The sequence below is a fragment of the Salarias fasciatus genome, chromosome 6 (genome assembly GCF_902148845.1).
Source record: "Salarias fasciatus chromosome 6, fSalaFa1.1, whole genome shotgun sequence".
Classification (NCBI taxonomy): Eukaryota; Metazoa; Chordata; class Actinopteri; order Blenniiformes; family Blenniidae; genus Salarias; species Salarias fasciatus.
This window is the reverse complement of record NC_043750.1, coordinates 35576714-35593895: the sequence shown is the minus strand read 5'-3', so window position 1 is coordinate 35593895 and position 17182 is coordinate 35576714. Positions and strand designations below refer to the sequence as shown.

Genomic DNA, 17182 nt, shown 5'->3' with positions numbered 1-17182 from the left:
ACATGGGGCGTGTCGCGTCCTGTCTAGCAACAAAAAAAAAAAAAAAAAAAAAAAAGAGGAAAAAAAAGAAAACAAGGCGTTTACATCCTCCTTGTCTAGACGCGGGTCAATTTACCAGCGTCTCTCATTCGCGCTGAGCTCAGAGATGCCGCGGTCAGGTGGGAAAACGTAAAGCGCCACATTTTCAGCAGTGTGTGACCCATGTTTTTTTGGCCGGGGGTGGGGCGTGGGCGGCCTGCGGTTGGGGGGGCGGGCGGGGGGATGATGAGAAGCAGCTCCCCTCATCCTTTCTTTGGAAGTGACCCCGCAACCTTTGGGTGACTTCTGACCGCGCTGCTTTCAGGCCCTGCAGAGATGATGCCCGTTTATCCAAAAAACTGGCCAATACCGAAGGAGCAGATAATCAATTCAGCGGCCCCTCCACCACCACCACCGGCTTTATGGCACCTCCACACCGGCGCTGGCCCCCGATCGCACAAAGGAAACAAAAAAAACCATCTCCCACAATTCCCACAGTGACCTCGATCGATGTTTGAAGGAGAGAATAATGCGGCGAACGCGTCGTAGGTTTTACTCTTTATTTTGATGGAGGATCGCTCCAGATGGACACCAAACTGGAATTGATGGCAAACCTTGAGACACACAGCTCCGGTAGTAACAATCATTAAACGTTTACACACAGTGCTTTCAAAGCGCCGGTATGACACATGCACCGCCTCGATTCGCCCTCTGTGACCTCGTGCGTAGGCATGGAACAAAAATGGAAGTTATTATGAGGATAAACACGTTCGCATTCAATTGTTAAAAGGAAAGTATCACAAGTTTTGGTTAAAATACTGTGCCTTTTCTGCAGATGTCGTTGCATGGTTCCTGCATTGTGACACTACATTGTAAACAACCACTGTTACCCCACCGATTACACACACACACGCACGCACGCACGCACAGGTTCAGATGTAACTTCAGCAGCAATAGTACAAAATAGTCAAAACAAGCAGCAATGCGGGATGAAACCACCACAAACTGTGCAGCCGACAGCTCCCCACTTCACACGTCACCACAAGAGAGAAAATAATTCATTTTACATTCATAAATACTGAACATGTACATGAAATATCCAAACAAGCAACCCAGTTCAAAACATTCCTCTCACGCGTCTCTTTTAAGAACGAATGCTAAAAATGCTGAATTCATGAAGTTAAATGGCAATGATGAACGACCTGTACAAGTGTTTGTGCATGGCTTTCTCGCCAAGGAATAATTCATTCCCGTTCAGCGAATAAAAACAATTTTCATGCTGGGAACGGCGTGAACCGTTAAAGCAGCGGTGTGATAAAGAGTGGTGGATTTGTAGGTCAGAGTGAGCAAACACGTGTCTGAACTCATGATGGATTGAGATGGAGAGTGAATTCATTTGGGCTGAAATTTAGGGGGCGCTCCGGAAAGTCCCGCAAACGAGGCAAGCTCGGCTTTCACATGTAAAGTGGAGCGAAGGCCCACCATGTTTCTCAATTGTTAACCCTAGTTTTTTTTTCTTCCCCTGGAGCCCGTCTGGGAGACCGCATCTGCTCTTCTGGTGACATTCGATTCAGGCCGGACTTATTTAACACATGACTCGTCTCTGGTTTTGAATCGGTGGCTCGCCACCCGCCGGGTTGTGGAGTCGTTTCTCAATGGGATATAAAAAGGCAGAAGACACACGACATCAAAAAGCAGACCTCCAAAAATAATTCAAGACCAAACGAGTATTAAAAGCTCGCCCCCGCCCCCCCCACGCACAGAAACACAGAACAAGAACAACACAAACAGTATATTTACAGCTTCGAGTCCGACTTTAAATACCAGGAAAAACAATCCTTTTGCACATGAAAGCGAGTCGTTGTGCATCCGCTCGTTTGTAGTGTTGACAGGTGAGCAATAATCCTCCGTTCACATCCGCTGATCCCGTGAAAATCTTGTCCGGCGTGGTCACAGTGAGCCCCCGTAGTGAAGGGTACAGGTAAACGAACATCCACAAGATGGCACCCGTAAGCGCAAAGAGAACAGAAACCCATCCAACCAGTCCCCAAAGGTCAAGGTAAGTTCACAGCTATATCTGTTTCAGATGAACGGTGCTGCCAGCTCTCCTTGCTTTCCCCTGGCCTGATGACCTCTTGGAGCAACAACACTTAATACTAGCCCGGCAGAGGCTGGCGGTGGGAGACTCCTTCACTATGAGATCTTACAGTTCCCCTTCGAGGACAGCGAGGAGTTCTTCGGAGGACTCTGTGGGGGCCTGAAGGACTTTGAGCGTTTCAGACTGTTCCCTTTGCTCCCGCCGCCACTGCCTCCCGAGGCCGCGCTGTTGGCCACCGAGTACGAGCGTCCGTGCATCATGACGGCGTTCATGCCGTTGGCCATGGAGAAGGACTTGAGGTGAGACTTTATGGCCACGGGGAGGGGCAGTTTGTCGATGAGGTGCACCGGCGTGCAGGAGACGATCGATCGGCAGCACAGATCCTGCAGGCTGAACACTGCAGATCAACGGGGCAAAGATGAACCGTCAGTCACAAGAGGTGTAGGTACAATGGCTACGATCTACCGTCTACTAAAACTATCTAGCTTTCATAGCAGCATCAGCAAGATCTCAGCTCAGGTCTCAGTGTCTGATACTCTTAGGAAATTAGTTTTCTTAAAAAGTAAGTTTTCTTGGAAAACTTCACATTTGCTTGGTGTCTTGACAGGCCAGACTGGAGCCTCTTGGGGGCCAGTTTTGGCCCAGGGGCCTTATGTTTGACAGCTCTGATTCACACGCTGCATGTCAGCATATATGGCCAATGAAATGGCGCTTTGCCACACAAGGTAGAAGAGTGTGTATGAGATCATAAAGTGTGTGTGGGCAGATGAGTGAGCACTGTAGTGGTGGAAAAAACAGCGAAGTGTAAATCAGATTTGTGGCTAGAAGAATAAATAAATCCTGCATCAAGTTAGTTCTAGATCTAATGTGTGCAGAAGAAGAAAAAAAACACTTCCTAATTGTTAAACAGAGATCCAAAGTTAGAAATAAACATGGAGCTACGCACCTCTGTTGGGCCTCCAGAACTTCTCCATCCCGTGCCTCATCAGCACGATGCGGGAGAGCTCGGTGAACGACTCGATGACGTTGAAGTTGCAGAGTGGACTGACCTCGAAGAAAGTCATGCTGTTCTTCTCTGCATACGCTCTGGCCTGCTCGGTCGGCACCTGTCGCTTGAAAGCCAGGTGGAGCCGGTTTCCCACGAGGATCCTGGGCACTCCTGGGGCATGCTGGGGGAAAGAAAAGGAAACTGCTGTACCGTCCCACGAGACACCACCATGCTACGCTAACTGATCAGCGTCATATTATGAGTAGACATAGCTGATGGACTCTCTTTTGCTTGGAAAGACACAAAGAAAACTCATGTTGTGGTTTACCTCATCAATTTCTCTAATCCAACGATCGATGCCATCAAATGACCAGCCATTGGTAATGTCATACACAAGAAGGATGCCCTGTGGAAGGAACAGATGACATTGTTAAAACACAAAAAAAGCATGTTATTAACTGTTCCACATCATTCATTTTAAAAGTTTGCATGAGACTGAGTTAATCAGTAAATCCATTCCATCTGTGTGCACTAAAACAAACTGTCCATCTACATCGATGTAGGCTGCAGAACTGACCAAACCCTGATATCAATTACAGATGCAACTGGAGCAAAGAAGTTCTAAAAAGCTAGTCAGCTGAAGACGTGTTCAGCACAGAGGTTAACAAACATCTAGAAGAACAAATAAATTGCCTAACCTGCTTAAACATTCAGTAAAAAAAAAAAAAAAAGACTTATTTGAAGCTATGTAAGAAAGCTCAGCTCTCATAAAGGACTGTTCTTGTAATTTACTGGGCTTTAAAATGGCTTTGCCCCCAAAACCTTCTGGCCAATGAGTTTCCAACACAAAGTTAAAGCACAGCATCAACATTCGGTTATGTGTTCTTATCGTATTTTTCCTCATAACAGCGCCTCTATTCTTTAGTCCATGCACCTTCTGTGTCTTCCTTTGTCCCAGCCAACACAAGGCAAAGGGCAGTGGACACACCAGGCTGGTTGTGTATCACATATCTAACGCAGGAGTCACCATACAGCACAAACAACAACACTGATAACCGGTGTGACTGAGCTGTGGTACTCAGAGGAAAAACATGCAAACTCCACACAGAAAGACCCAGAAACTTTGCCGTACAATACCCATTTTGTGTGCTAATTACACTGCCTAGTTATTAGTTTACTCATGAAGAACAAGTTGTCAAGGGCAACAGCTCAAAACAATAATTCTAAAAATGTGAGCATGTTTACCTGTGCTCCACGAGAGTAAGATCTGAAGATAGTACAGAATCTTCCTTGTCCTGATGTGTCCCTTTGAGTGAAACAGAAAAATATGTAAACATACCAGTATATCACGGGATTAATAATCACATTCTAGCTTTATTTTTATTATTATTATTAATTTTACTGCTTACCACAACTCCAACTTCACTCTTCTCCCATCCAGAAGAATCGTAGTGGTTTTGTAATCGATCCCTAGAAACAGGAGAATAGTTTAAAGCAGTGATGTATTAATAATAACTCAACACATCATTAATAAATGGGTAATCTGAGTAGAGACCGGTCCTCACCGCTGCTGTAGGCATACGGAGACTCCACCGACCCGTCCTGCAAACTGTCCAAGATCTCTCCCTTCCCCACGTCGCTGTCCCCCACCAGGAGAAATTTCAAGAGGTAATCGTAACTCTTTACAGGGCTACTCTGAGTCCCCATCATCCCACGCATTGGCTCCGGTTCACAGAGAGCTTTTCAAGCTCGGAAAACGTCCACTCTTCAGGGGGAACCAGAACAGACGCCCCCGGGCTGAGCGCCGACTGACGTTTGCTAACCAATTAGCTCGTGCGCTACCCGCGTTAAAGATAATATCTACCTCTATGCGGGTTTTTTAACTAATAAATCCCCTTGATTTGATTTTTGTTAAGGAGTAGATAAAATATGCCGGGCTCTGATCTACGGCAGCGTCGGTACTCTACACATTAATAATCAAAACAAGCTTCGATGCTAGCAGGCTCGTTAGCTCGCCAGCTAACACGAACGATCGTAACGCATTTTAGCCACAAACTGAAGCACAAGAGTGGACCTGCGCTGTGTAATCCCGCAAATAACGACACTCCACCACAAAACGCACGACAGTTTTGGCTGTGTTTCAGAGAAAAACGCGAACAAAAGATGACCAGCCTCCGAGAACAACGTACATCCAGAGTGTATGTGCTGGAACTTCCGGGTGGTGACGTCATGGCTGCGTCACATCCGGGCATGAGTTCAAAAACATTTCATACAGTTTTATACAGTTCATTAACATTTATCTCATTTCAGTTCCGCCCAGCTTCATTGTAAAAAGTACGGTAGTAACATTTGAATTCAAATTTAAAAAGCTGTCTGTGTTGTGGTGCAGATGAAGACATGAAATAAACATTTAATTCTGTAGTTGTTGCATTATGCATGCTTTTACAAACTCACTGACAGTTGGCTTTGAGGCTGAGGCCCAGCTTACTGAACGACTGACTGTTGCTTACTTTCTGAACTACTTTTCAAGTGAAAACCTAAAACTCCTTGTTGCACACCATGACCAGAGTAAATAGTTTGCCACATGCCGGAGGAGCCACAATTTAGTGGAAGTGGTGACCTAAGGGTTATGTGGGTTTGTGATCAGGAAGTCACCGGTTCAGATCCAACAGCTGGTGAGCCATGACTGCAACTCCCTGAGCAAGACCCTTGACCCTCATCAACTGTGGCTGCAACTCCAATCTGCACCAATTTAAGCGGTGAAGATGGATGGAATTAATCAAGTATGATGAGTCTGTTTAACTGTAACTATTTCCATATTCTATTACTATCCCCTTATCCTGCTCTCCACTGTCACTATGCTTAGTCATGTGAGATTGTTGTAGTTTTCACTGCAAATGACACCAGAGATTCATGTTTTAATTGCATTAGGTATCAGGACTCAGAACTCAGTGTGCAATATATACATTTTCAAAGAAGGACTGCCAAAGTTATATTTTTTATTATGAAAAAAAATAATTACTGCAACCATCTGTAAAACACCTGGTTCAGATGAGAAGTCCCTCCTGCAGATGTTCTATATAGTGCAACTAAAAAAAAACAACACACAGAATGTTTCTGTAATTCCTCTCAATTAAGCATGCAGCTTTTATGAAAGGGTATAGAAAAGGCTTCAGTGTTCTGAGAACTTTAAAGATTAAAATTCTCATTGGGCTTGTATAAAATATTGTTGTCATACATATAAACTTTTGAATACTATTGTTCTATAATATAATGTGGTATTAGCAAAGCCACCTAAATATTTCAGACCTCTACTATTGAATTTAATTTAAATCAGGAGTATTAACATCAGGCCCGTGGGACAAAACCATACAAAAACAGGCTGCAATCCGACCCACTAAAGTACCAAACATTTGGCAAATGTTTTTTACTTAGATTTTTTTATAAGTATTGAATTTTTTCAAATGAACTGAATTTTCCTCATTGCAGACACATATTTTCATGATACAACTTTTGAAACTGATGTAGGGATTGTTGCTGTGATGCACTTTTACCTGCTTGTTTTAGGACAGATGAGGACGAAAGTGATTATTGTCGGCCACCTCTCATTGGTTGTGGTTAGTTAACATGTCTCCCAGCTGTGCAGCGTCTCTCCTGATTGCAGAATACAAAGACCAGGTGCTCTCTGGTGATCACACTGCACTGGTTGAGGTGGAGGGGTCAGCAGTGGGAAGTAGCTGCTGGTGAGAAAATGAGGTTGCTGCTGCATATCGAGCTTCTGTCCCTGCTGTCTTTTGTTTTTAGTGATCAGATTGAAGGCAGAGAGGGCGATGCATCACATATGCAAGATCCTGAATTTGAATGGAAGGAAATAAAGGAGTCGGATGAAGAAGAAAAAGAAGCTCCTGCACCGAAGGCCAAATCCCGGACGGGTCCATCTGAAGCTAGGAGATATCCAGAGTATGTGATTGTCTCTGATGAACAGATGACAAAGCTCTTCAAACCAGAGAGGGGTGCCAGACCTCTCCCTGAACCGGCAAGGAAAATTCTACTTGATCCTCAGGTTACCACTATTCCTGAAGGTGGATCGGACAAGTCCAAGGACATTGAAGTTTTGTGTCATATTGACAGGATGTATGTGAGAGTCAGAAGAGATATGTTCAAAACGCCGCATGCGTATAAGTTTTTGAAACTTGGACGCTGTCCAGTTAATGCAGGCAAGAAAGAGCATTTCTTCCTTTTGCACGCCCTGAAGTCCAACTGCGGATTCAAAAAAATGGTGAGATTTTTTATTTACCCTTTTCAGTAAATTGTTTTTATATTTAAAACTGAAACCAAGAGAAATGTTTGTGTTCCAGAGTAACAAAGACTGTGTGATCATAAGCATAGTGCTCACCTTTCATCCAAACACCCCGATTCTGAGGGACCTGCCATTTGAAGTTAAGCTGCAGTGTCGATACCCCAGGTAAGTCGTTGCGTCTTCAGGTTTAATTCTGTTTTGTTTTAAAAACTATTTGTTTTTTCAGATTTTTCCACTCTTATAAAGTTGGATTCATTCCTCAAATACAAGGGGGCACGGTATACAGGCAACTCCCGTCCAGAAGCACTTTTGTTCTCACGCCTCAGGATGGTAAGCGCATCAACATGATATTTGTCAAACTTCATTTGGACGACAACTTGATACTGGTTTTTAGTTTGACACATTTTTATTATCCTCCTCACATATAAAAACACAGTATACATGTATTGTCAGGATACTGAAACAGTTGAAACTCAAACTCTTTCAGAAACATACATGTCAGCTGTTTAACACTGTTGTCCTGCTCAAGCATGTCTTTTTTTTTTTTTTTTTCTTCCTTCTGTCCGTTGGATGTCCCGTTTACTGAAGAATCTGGAAACAACATCATGGGATCCAGAACCTTCGTTTTGGGACAGCCAATGTTCTTTCAGGCCGGTGGACCTAGCAGCATGACGAGTGCGGGACAGAAGCGGGTTTACATTCAGAAATGCCACATCACGATCTCCCAAAACCCCAACGCAAGTCCGAGCTACACAGTCATCGACAACCAAGGGTAATCAAAGTTTCCCACAACTAAAGAGGACATTTGGCTGTGGGTACTGACATAATTCACCTTCCAGCTGTATGATTGAGAGCAAGATCACGCCAACATCTGCGTTCATCAAAGGCAACCAGAAGAAGATTCAGAGGTTCACTGTGCCTGCTTTCATTTTCAAGGACCAGGCCTCTTCTGCCTCGACACAGGTACTGCCACAGGTCAGGTGGGCCAGCCCTGGATGAAACTTATGCTAACTGAGAGCTTTCTTTCAGCAACTCTTCATGCACTGTCAGATCTATGTGGGTCCGCTCACTCCAACGCCAAGTTCAAAGGCCTGCAACTTTGACCCAGTCAGCAAAAAGTGAGTTCAGTTCAAAGACGTCGAAGAGTTGCCTCATGTGGGTCATTCTGACCAAAACCCTTCTGTTTGTGGTTCAGATGGAAGGAGCTCCATGGTCCGAACTCGGTGTGCGATTGTTGTGAATCGACTTGTCCGTCACCGCACCCAAGAGGCAAGTATAATTATTTACATTTAAAAAGCTCAACTTGTATATTGGTGTAAGTCTATACAAGAGACATTTTCCTTTTTAAACAACCAGTAATGAGGTATAAATAGTCTCTCCCTGAAAAAGAATAAATATTTTTCATTTCAGCTGCGTCCAGTGCTGTAATCTCCAGTCGGTCCTGGAAGGTTGAGACCAGCGATGAGGGCCTTTTGGAGGTTGATCCTCTGAAGGAATCTTCTGAGGCCGAGGTTGATCCATCGCTGGAGGAGGTTGCTGATAAGAATTCCTTCATAAGTTCCATCAATGTTTAATACTGAACGTGATGTGTAGAAATGATCTTTTAAATAAATGAAAAGCCTTCTTATAAGTGACTCGTTTTTTTGCACCACATAAGCCCACTTCATGTGTCTACGGTGTAGAACTTTGCAGTTTAGGTTGATCAGATGCCTTGACTTGAGTCGACTCTGATGTGTAATCATCTATTATTAAACGAGTGTTCCTCAGCATCTCCTGAAAATGTGCCGCAGCATTTCTGTGCATACATTCATGCACCACAAGGGGATGGAAGAGATTCACTGGCTTTGCTTTGGTGAACTCGGCTGGCAGCTCAATAGCAGTTGAAGGGTTTCCAACAAGAGGGTGGTTCAGCACCTTGTTTTCAAGGCTGGTCTCTATGACTCTGAACAAGTCCCGTAGCCTTGAAACGATGTCGTTTGGTTTCCATTGTGCTGGATCTTTGCTTAGTAGGAGATGAAGGAGTGCTGTTTTGAAGTGAAACTCCTTCAGAGCGCTACTTCCCGTCAATGCCTTCTGTCTCCGGTGAAGGAAAAGTGCAATTTCAAGAACCTCTAAGTGGCAGGAGTTTTCAGGCAGTTGCTTGGAGAAGTGTTGTAGGAGCTGCTCCTCATAGGTGGTCAGGGACAGCGTCCAGAGAGAATCTGGGTCGTTTGAGGGCCAAGGGGTGATTGAGAAATGAGCCTCGTTGCTTTTAACTACTGGCTTCATCTTGAAGCTGATCTTCTTCCCTGATCTGAATCGAATGGTCAGAACATCAATGGAGCAGAAGCTGAGCTCAAACTGGTATTTATGTGAAATCAGTCCCCAGGCCAGTTTGATGGTGCTCTGAAACCATCTACTAATGTGTGACTTTGACAGGAAAGGGGTGCGCTCGTGGCAAAAAGGACCGTCGCAAGCGTCAACGGTTTGTGTCTTCACCTTCTCGTTGTCGCCGTGCAGGAGACAAACCATGTCGTCGGCGTTGGAGGACTGACAGGGGCAGCCGTTCTGGTTTCGGATTTTTTCCACCACCTTTATTTGACCACAGGCCTGCATTTGGGAGGAATAACTGGTCTGATTGTTAGAGAGGAAACACTGGAAGCTGTAGGGTTCAGGTGGAGTGAAAGGAACGATGATCTCACGTCTGTTGATCCTCTGAAAGTCTCCTATCACCATGCCTCCACGTTTAACGTTGATACTCCTCATGGCCTCCAGTAGGTCATCAGCAAACCCGTCCAAGAATTCACCTTCCCACTTCTTTTCAGATGCAGTCTGACTACATTTGGTATGAAAGTTCTGCAGGCTGTTGGAATCTGGTAATGTTACATCAGCAACAGTGCATAGCGCTGGAAAATTCTTCTGGTTATTTTGAAGGCTTCTACTGTGGTATTTTCTAAAGAAGTGAACCATGTAAATGATGGAAAATGTGTTCCAAATGTACCAGAGATATTCCTCCCACTCTGCGACGGCCTCCTCTCCCGTCTCATTTTCAGATGATGAAGCGTAGACATGTGAAAGGGGCCCTTCTGTTCCTCCAGAGCCAAACTTGTCCTTGTCAGGTTTCTCATGTCGTCCCTGCGGTCCGTCCGGCTCTCTGAAAGGCCCATCAGTCTGAATATGGTTTGCATTTTGCTTGCTGGAGACTTGTGAAGTCCTCAGATTACTCTCCGTTTCATTATACTCCTGCGACGGCTGACTTGGATCCAATTTAGCCGTGAAAATGTCCCCTCCTCCTCCTTGATCAGCGTTGTCTCGGCCGATGACAGTCGTATCAGACAATTCATCTTTTCCAGTGACAGGTCGGTCAGGGTGATTTTGTTCCAGAAGGATATTTCTTATGTCGTCTCGCTTTTCTTTGTTGCCACTGAGAGCGATTTCCTCCCCGACAGATGCTGCTCCTCGGTGCAGTTCCTCTGTCCCTCTCAGCAGATTCCCGTCATGGTTTTGCACGCTCACCGTGATATAATCCCAGTCCTGGACTCCAGGCTCGTCCCTCGGGCACAGGATGAGACTCAGAGCCACCATAAACACCCGCAGCAGAGTTTCTTGCATCATCACTGGACGTGATGTCTGTGAATGGATTAAACAGGAGTATTTAAAGCGGGTGTTTAAAAAAATGCACCAGATTGAAATATGCAAAATAAATACATTTGCTTTTCGTATGACACCATAAAGCAAATTTCACAATGATGCAGCGGCTCGGGTGACTTCCTCAATGGTCCTGAAACCTTCACTTATTTCATATTGTCGCTGCACTACGAAACATTGTTACTCATTGCACACAAATATTAAAGAAGAAAATGGATACGCACCGAAATGAGCAGCAGTTTGTCTTAATAATGCAACGTTCCGGTGTTGTGTGTGTGTGTGAAAAGATAAAAAAAAAGAGGAAACAGGCGCCACCTTTCACAGCCACAAGCTCTGTGATCTCTTCCTATTTTAGATGTAGTTTGTCTTCCGTGACTTATTTCCTGCTCACCCTGCCCATGTGCTCGACTGTGACATTTCTTCTGTGCAATACACAGATGAGAAAAGATAGCGCAGCACACTTCCTGTAATTTCAACTGCATGCGGCTTCAAAACGTACTGAAATGGACCATTACACAGTTTCGATCAAAAGTAGGAGAGGAGCGCACGCACAAAGAAAAGTACAAGATGTATTTATGAACTGCAAAAAAAGAAAAACTAAAGTGATTATGCAATCACTCCTGGAAACTGACCTAATTTCACAAAATAATATAAAAGGACCATTTATTTAGTTATCTAGCGTGCAGTGTTTGAGAGGAGGAGGAGATCATCCTGACTTGCAGATTAAAGGCCTGAGAAAGTGGATTTGTTATCTGCCGAGGTTGGCTGGGGTAGGGAAGCAACATGCTCACTCACCACTGAGAAAGTAATGACCTTCCTGATAGAAAACAGTGGCTCAGATAAGTGGGTGTATTCCTAGCAACCACAATAATGAATAATGATTTAACAATCTTGTAGAATTCAACCAATCACTGAGCCCTGTGAGGATAATCAGGAATAATCCACCCCCACTAAAGTCAGCATGAAGTTCAGGCTTTGAATTGTCGCTCCAGGCTCACTGTCCGTTTTATACGAATGATTTGCACCTATCAAAAGAGAAAAATCCACACACGTCTTTGTTTTTGTTCCTACGAAGCTCGGGGTGGATGTTTCATATGAGACAGCCGATAATCCACAACATTGGCAGAGCGAGATCCGGCCTTTTATCTTCCTGTGGGCTTCTGACTGGTTTGTCGAGCTCGGTTTCATTCAGTGGGTCCAGGTGTGTGCAGGGGATAATATGAAACTCACACTGATGACATTTTGCATGTCACAAGCCACCTTTTCCCCTGATTTTTTTGGCTCTGGACGAGCAGGCGGAGCAAAATCACCCCTCACCTCTGGGACAAAACCAAATTTTCCAGCCGAAGCCGCCGATATTTGAATGGCTGGAGGCTGTTTGCATGCCGGTGTTGTTTAGTGACACATGAGCAACAAGGCACCCTCAAAGCTCACATGCTTGACTCTAAAAACACCAAACTTCACGCTATTATTGAATCCAAGAAAGCAAAGTTGAAAGGATTCTGCTTTATTTTTGATGACTTTGGGGGGTTTACTGGGAGAAAGTGAACTTCTAGTGAGGATCCTCGGTTACGTCACATGCAGGTGTCTGAGCAGGGAGGAGCGTGATGGTGAATAATGTGGTCTGCTTTGAACTTTTCAGCATCACCGGAGAGCTCGGCACTCACATTTCAGTCAGTCAAAGCTACAATGTTTACCAAGCGTAAAGAAAACTACAAGTTATCTATTATGGACACTGACGCTGTGTGATTTTAAAGTTTTCCTCCTCTCTCAAGCTCCAGAATAAAAAGGTAGGTTTGATTATAATTTCACTTTTTGAGAAATATCCACAGAAATATTATCGTATCGTGGTGTCTATAGCAAACTAATGGCATCTTGTTGAAACGTAGCTGCTACTCACTAAGATAAAAACCTTGTGACACATTTTCACAACATGTTTTTGTCATTATTGGTAATGACAAACAAATATCTTAAACATGCTTCATTTAACTCTTAAATTCATTTATCACAACTGTAAGCTGAGGGTAGCTTCTCAATCTAAAATGAATTTCACCAATTTGAGGATTTACTATCACAGAACTGCTGATCTGATCATGTATTTAAATTTTTTAATCACTTACAGTTTATCAACAACTACTGACTGAATGGTCTGTAACATTAAATAAATTCAATAAAATCCACTTTGTCTGATTTAAGCTCTTTTTAATGGTCTTTTTTATGGATTATATGATCCTGGAAGACAATAATTACTTGTCTTTTTCCAAGATTGAGACAAACATTTAATCCATAACACAGAATTAGTCAGATGAAAACATTTGCACACGTTCACAAAACCTACAAACCTTCATTTCAGACAGCAAGAACAGCTTCACCTGAAAACTGGATTTAAGGTGATTCATACAAAAAAGGTGATCTACGTTTCTTTCATGTTCATCTGATGTTTTATTTTACTTTTTTCACAGATTTATCTGCATTGAATCCAGAGCTTTTCCATAAAGCCTTTCAAGATGGATAAGTTTCGTATGATGTTCCAGTTCCTCCAGTCCAACCAGGAGTCTTTCATGAACGGGATCTGTGGCATCATGGCGCTCGCCAGTGCCCAGATGTACTCCGCCTTCGAGTTCAGCTGCCCCTGCATGCCGGAATACAACTACACCTATGGGATCGGACTGCTCTTCATCCCTCCGATCTGGTTCTTCCTGTTGGGTTTTGTTTTGAACAACAACGTGTCGGTGCTGGCGGAGGAGTGGAGGAGGCCGACCGGGAGGAGGACGAAGGATCCCACCATCCTGCGCTACATGTTCTGCTCCATCACCCAGAGGTCCCTGATCGCCCCTGCGGTGTGGGTGTCCGTCACGCTCATGGACGGAAAGAGCTTCCTGTGCGCTTTCAGCGTTGACTTGGATCTGGACAGGTTTGGGAACTACAGCATTCTTAGAGGGATGTCGGAGGCGGAGAAGATAAAAGTTCTGGCAAAGATTCCCTGCAAAGATCTGTTCGAGCATCAGGAAGTACGAGTGGCAGCATCCCGATACATCAAGTGCATCTCACAGGTAGAGTAGACTTTATGTTTTATGAAAGATATTCCACTCATACCTTTCTGGAAATAAAACATTTTGAGCAGGACTATTCTCACGACCACTGAAGGCATGAATGGCTTTACTTTAGCATTACTGCACCCTCAGTGTCTCAGTAGACTCCCTGTTTCATGAAAACTCACAAGATTCACATCAGAAGATGCTGAATTACCTCAATTTGAGCCAGAATCAATAACACTCAATGTTTTTGTGTCACGCTTAAAGGACGTCACAGGGCTTTTATGTAGCAGTAAAACCACCGGCACTGATGGCAAAATAGAAACCAGTATGAATACTTGGCACTACGAGCAACAGTGACAATAAGGTCACAGACAAAGGAGCCGAAAGCAGAGCGGTGTGATGTAATGTTAAAGAATGGCCATCTGACCAGTGGCAGGAATTGCTCTTCGTTTTCTCCGGTGGGTTTAACATATGGATCAGGTGAGATGGGGAACCGGTCAGCCACGTGAACCATCAGCCTTCAAACAAAAATCCAGATCCTAAAATTAATTGAAGGCTTCGAAAATATGACTAATCAACTTAATTCAAACCGATTCCATCAACTGAAGGACTTTGTGGGGATTTGCAGCCTCAGTATTTTATAAATCCAGACGACAGACCCGTTTGTCATTCCACTCAGCATTTTTAATTTCCAGCTCATTTAATTTTTTTTTCCTTTACTTTATTCTTCAGTGACTGCCGCGACTTGAACCTCTCTCTCAGACTGTATGTCTCTTCACTCTTTGAGCCACTCAACCCTTCCTGGTGGCTTATTAGAGGGCCGGATAAGTCGTCAAATTTATTATTCATGGGACTGGGACCTATTCCAGTCCTTCAGAAAAAAATTATCTCACTCTGTTATTTAGGGCTTTGATCAGCTGAGGGGCAATTATACAGGTTTGAAAGTAACACATCTGTGAAACGCTGCTGATTTTCACATTGTGTTAATGAGCTCGGAAACTTTCAGTGCGCTGCTGAAAACACTGAAATTCACATCTGAAAATATGACCAAATAACTTCAGGAGGTTTGAAGACAGATTAACTGACTTGGTATTTCAAGATTCACCCAAACCCTTGATGGTGAGTGTTTGGGTAGCCATGTAGTCAATGCTTGTCCTGAAACCCGTGTTTTGCAGGCTTGTGGATGGATGTTTCTGCTCATGATGACCTTCACTGCCTTTCTGATCCGCGCCATCCGGCCTTGCTTCACCCAGGCCGCCTTCCTGAAAACCAAGTACTGGTCCCATTACATCGACATCGAGCGCAAGATGTTCGACGAGACCTGCAAGGAGCACGCCAAGAGCTTTGCCAAAGTCTGCATCCACCAGTACTTTGAGAACATCAGCGGGGAGATGCAGAACCTGCACCGCCATCGCAGGAGCGACAGCGACGACGAGGACGACGAAGACAAAAAGCGGAGCGACGAGGAGAAGCTGCTGGGCATCAGGGCCCAGGATGACATGAACAAGGTGTTGTGGAACTGGCACACCTGTAAGCCAGCTTTAGCTCTGAGAAAGGACCTCATGGATCAGCAGAACAATGGCAAACTGAATGGAAACATCAATGGAATGGCCAACGGGTTTGTGAAGGGACACACCCATGATGTGGAGAAAAAGGAATGGGCTGTGTATTACAGCAAGGTCTGAGCAGTCCAGAGGACCAAATGAAATCCTGCTGTTGGATTTTTCTGGCAGTCAGACTGTATTCCCAAGATACAGACAGAATTTGTTAGTAATGTCTTCTGGAATTTGGAATGATCACCATGCGTCATTATGCTGAGTTTAATCTGGTGTTTGTGAGTGAGATAGTTTGACTGATGATAGTTTACAGATATTTACAATACTTGAACATTATTCCGATAAAAGAGAAATAACAGATTCATTTGTTTCACATGCAGATCATTATAATCTAATAGGCGTGGTGACAAACCAGTTGTTTTTACTTCTTCCTCAGAGTGTTTAACCTCATTCATCAGGATTCATTGCTGTAAAACTCCTCTGCCGTTGCTCTTTAAGCTGACAAAGACAAACCCTGACGTCTGTAAGTTCTCGGCTGCTCATAAGAACAGCTTGTATCGGACTGATAGTAAAATGATGTTACGGCGCACTAGAGGGTTCTCGTCAATAGCTGCACTACCGGATGTTTGAGTTGCACTCAAGTGCAGAGATGTTCTAAATATTCCCTCACTGAAAGCGAGAAGCTGAAACATGGATTTAAGAAAAACACAAAAAGCTTCATGCATGTCAATTCTGCCATATAAAACAGATTCTAACACAAGTGACTTCCTTGGTCACTTTTATACGTGTAGCGGTTTGGTCTGGTATGAGCAGCTGTTTGGCTAAGTAAGAGATTGCTGTTCAACTCACAACCCTGGGTCAGTTCCCTCTGTTCGGAGCGGATCCCCCTACAATGCTACAGTAATTTGCGATCAGGCAAACCCGCGATTTATGCAAAAACAAAAGGTTGTGGCAGTCAAAACAATTTACATGTCACCAAAGAAAACAAGGTCAGCATTTGCATTGCTCTCATTTTCTTGCAGGGCGCCTCGCTCTCCCAGTCGCTCTCCATTAGAGCATTACTCACAAAAAAAAACAATCACTTTCAGTACATTTCAAACTGGAACTATTGAGCGTGCGCCCCATGTTAGCATGTTCATCTGGTTATCTGTCTTCAGGGAGTTGTTGATCCAGTGATGTCTTTCCCTGGAGGCTGTGCCGTTACCCAAACCACCACCCTTCATGCCAACAATGACAACACGGGCCTGCAGCTGCTGCACGCCCCGTGCACGGCTCTGGAAACCTGCACACGCCCAACAATGCCTGTGGTGTATTAAGGCCTGTATTTAGGCTCATGCATCTGTGCAGCCGATCCAGCTGTTCCTCGGTACTCGGGAGTCATGTCATTTACTCCAGCGGGGCTGAAGGGGGGGGGGGGGGGGGGAAGAGGTGGGCATCGTGAATGAAAATGGCATGTATCCCATTGAAGTCTCTCCTCCCTGCCCCCAGGGATTAGCCGAGCGGCTCTCCCCCCTTGACCGTCTCGCAGCTTCACCCAGTAGCCCAGCAGCTGTTCTC

The 17182-nt window shown here is 44.5% G+C and overlaps 4 protein-coding genes across 4 annotated transcripts; 2 read left to right on the top strand and 2 right to left on the bottom strand.

Annotated features, from left to right (window-relative positions):
- Window positions 1-1519: 1519 nt before the first annotated feature.
- LOC115390640 (ras-related protein Rab-40C-like) lies at window positions 1520-5331 on the bottom strand. The gene is made up of 6 exons (XM_030094569.1): window positions 4670-5331; window positions 4514-4574; window positions 4350-4410; window positions 3433-3510; window positions 3063-3285; window positions 1520-2513 (listed from the first exon to the last, which is right to left on the bottom strand). Exons 1-6 carry the CDS (start codon window positions 4821-4823, stop codon window positions 2212-2214), a joined length of 879 nt encoding a protein of 292 aa, XP_029950429.1. The 5' UTR covers window positions 4824-5331; the 3' UTR covers window positions 1520-2211.
- Window positions 5332-6731: 1400 nt separating this feature from the next.
- On the top strand, window positions 6732-9024 carry zp3c (zona pellucida glycoprotein 3c). Its single transcript, XM_030093424.1, has 9 exons — window positions 6732-6782; window positions 7168-7383; window positions 7463-7569; window positions 7631-7734; window positions 7993-8176; window positions 8244-8367; window positions 8434-8522; window positions 8600-8677; window positions 8818-9024. The coding sequence occupies exons 1-9, from the start codon at window positions 6732-6734 to the stop codon at window positions 8855-8857; spliced, it is 993 nt and encodes a 330-aa protein (XP_029949284.1). The 3' UTR covers window positions 8858-9024.
- LOC115390313 (inositol 1,4,5-trisphosphate receptor-interacting protein) lies at window positions 7870-11375 on the bottom strand. The gene is made up of 2 exons (XM_030094119.1): window positions 11256-11375; window positions 7870-11013 (listed from the first exon to the last, which is right to left on the bottom strand). Exon 2 carries the CDS (start codon window positions 10996-10998, stop codon window positions 9076-9078), a length of 1923 nt encoding a protein of 640 aa, XP_029949979.1. The 5' UTR covers window positions 10999-11013; window positions 11256-11375; the 3' UTR covers window positions 7870-9075.
- A 1334-nt stretch (window positions 11376-12709) lies between these two features.
- On the top strand, window positions 12710-16307 carry calhm1b (calcium homeostasis modulator 1b). The gene is made up of 3 exons (XM_030094530.1): window positions 12710-12821; window positions 13494-14084; window positions 15245-16307. Exons 2-3 carry the CDS (start codon window positions 13539-13541, stop codon window positions 15752-15754), a joined length of 1056 nt encoding a protein of 351 aa, XP_029950390.1. The 5' UTR covers window positions 12710-12821; window positions 13494-13538; the 3' UTR covers window positions 15755-16307.
- The last annotated feature ends 875 nt before the right edge of the window (window positions 16308-17182 follow it).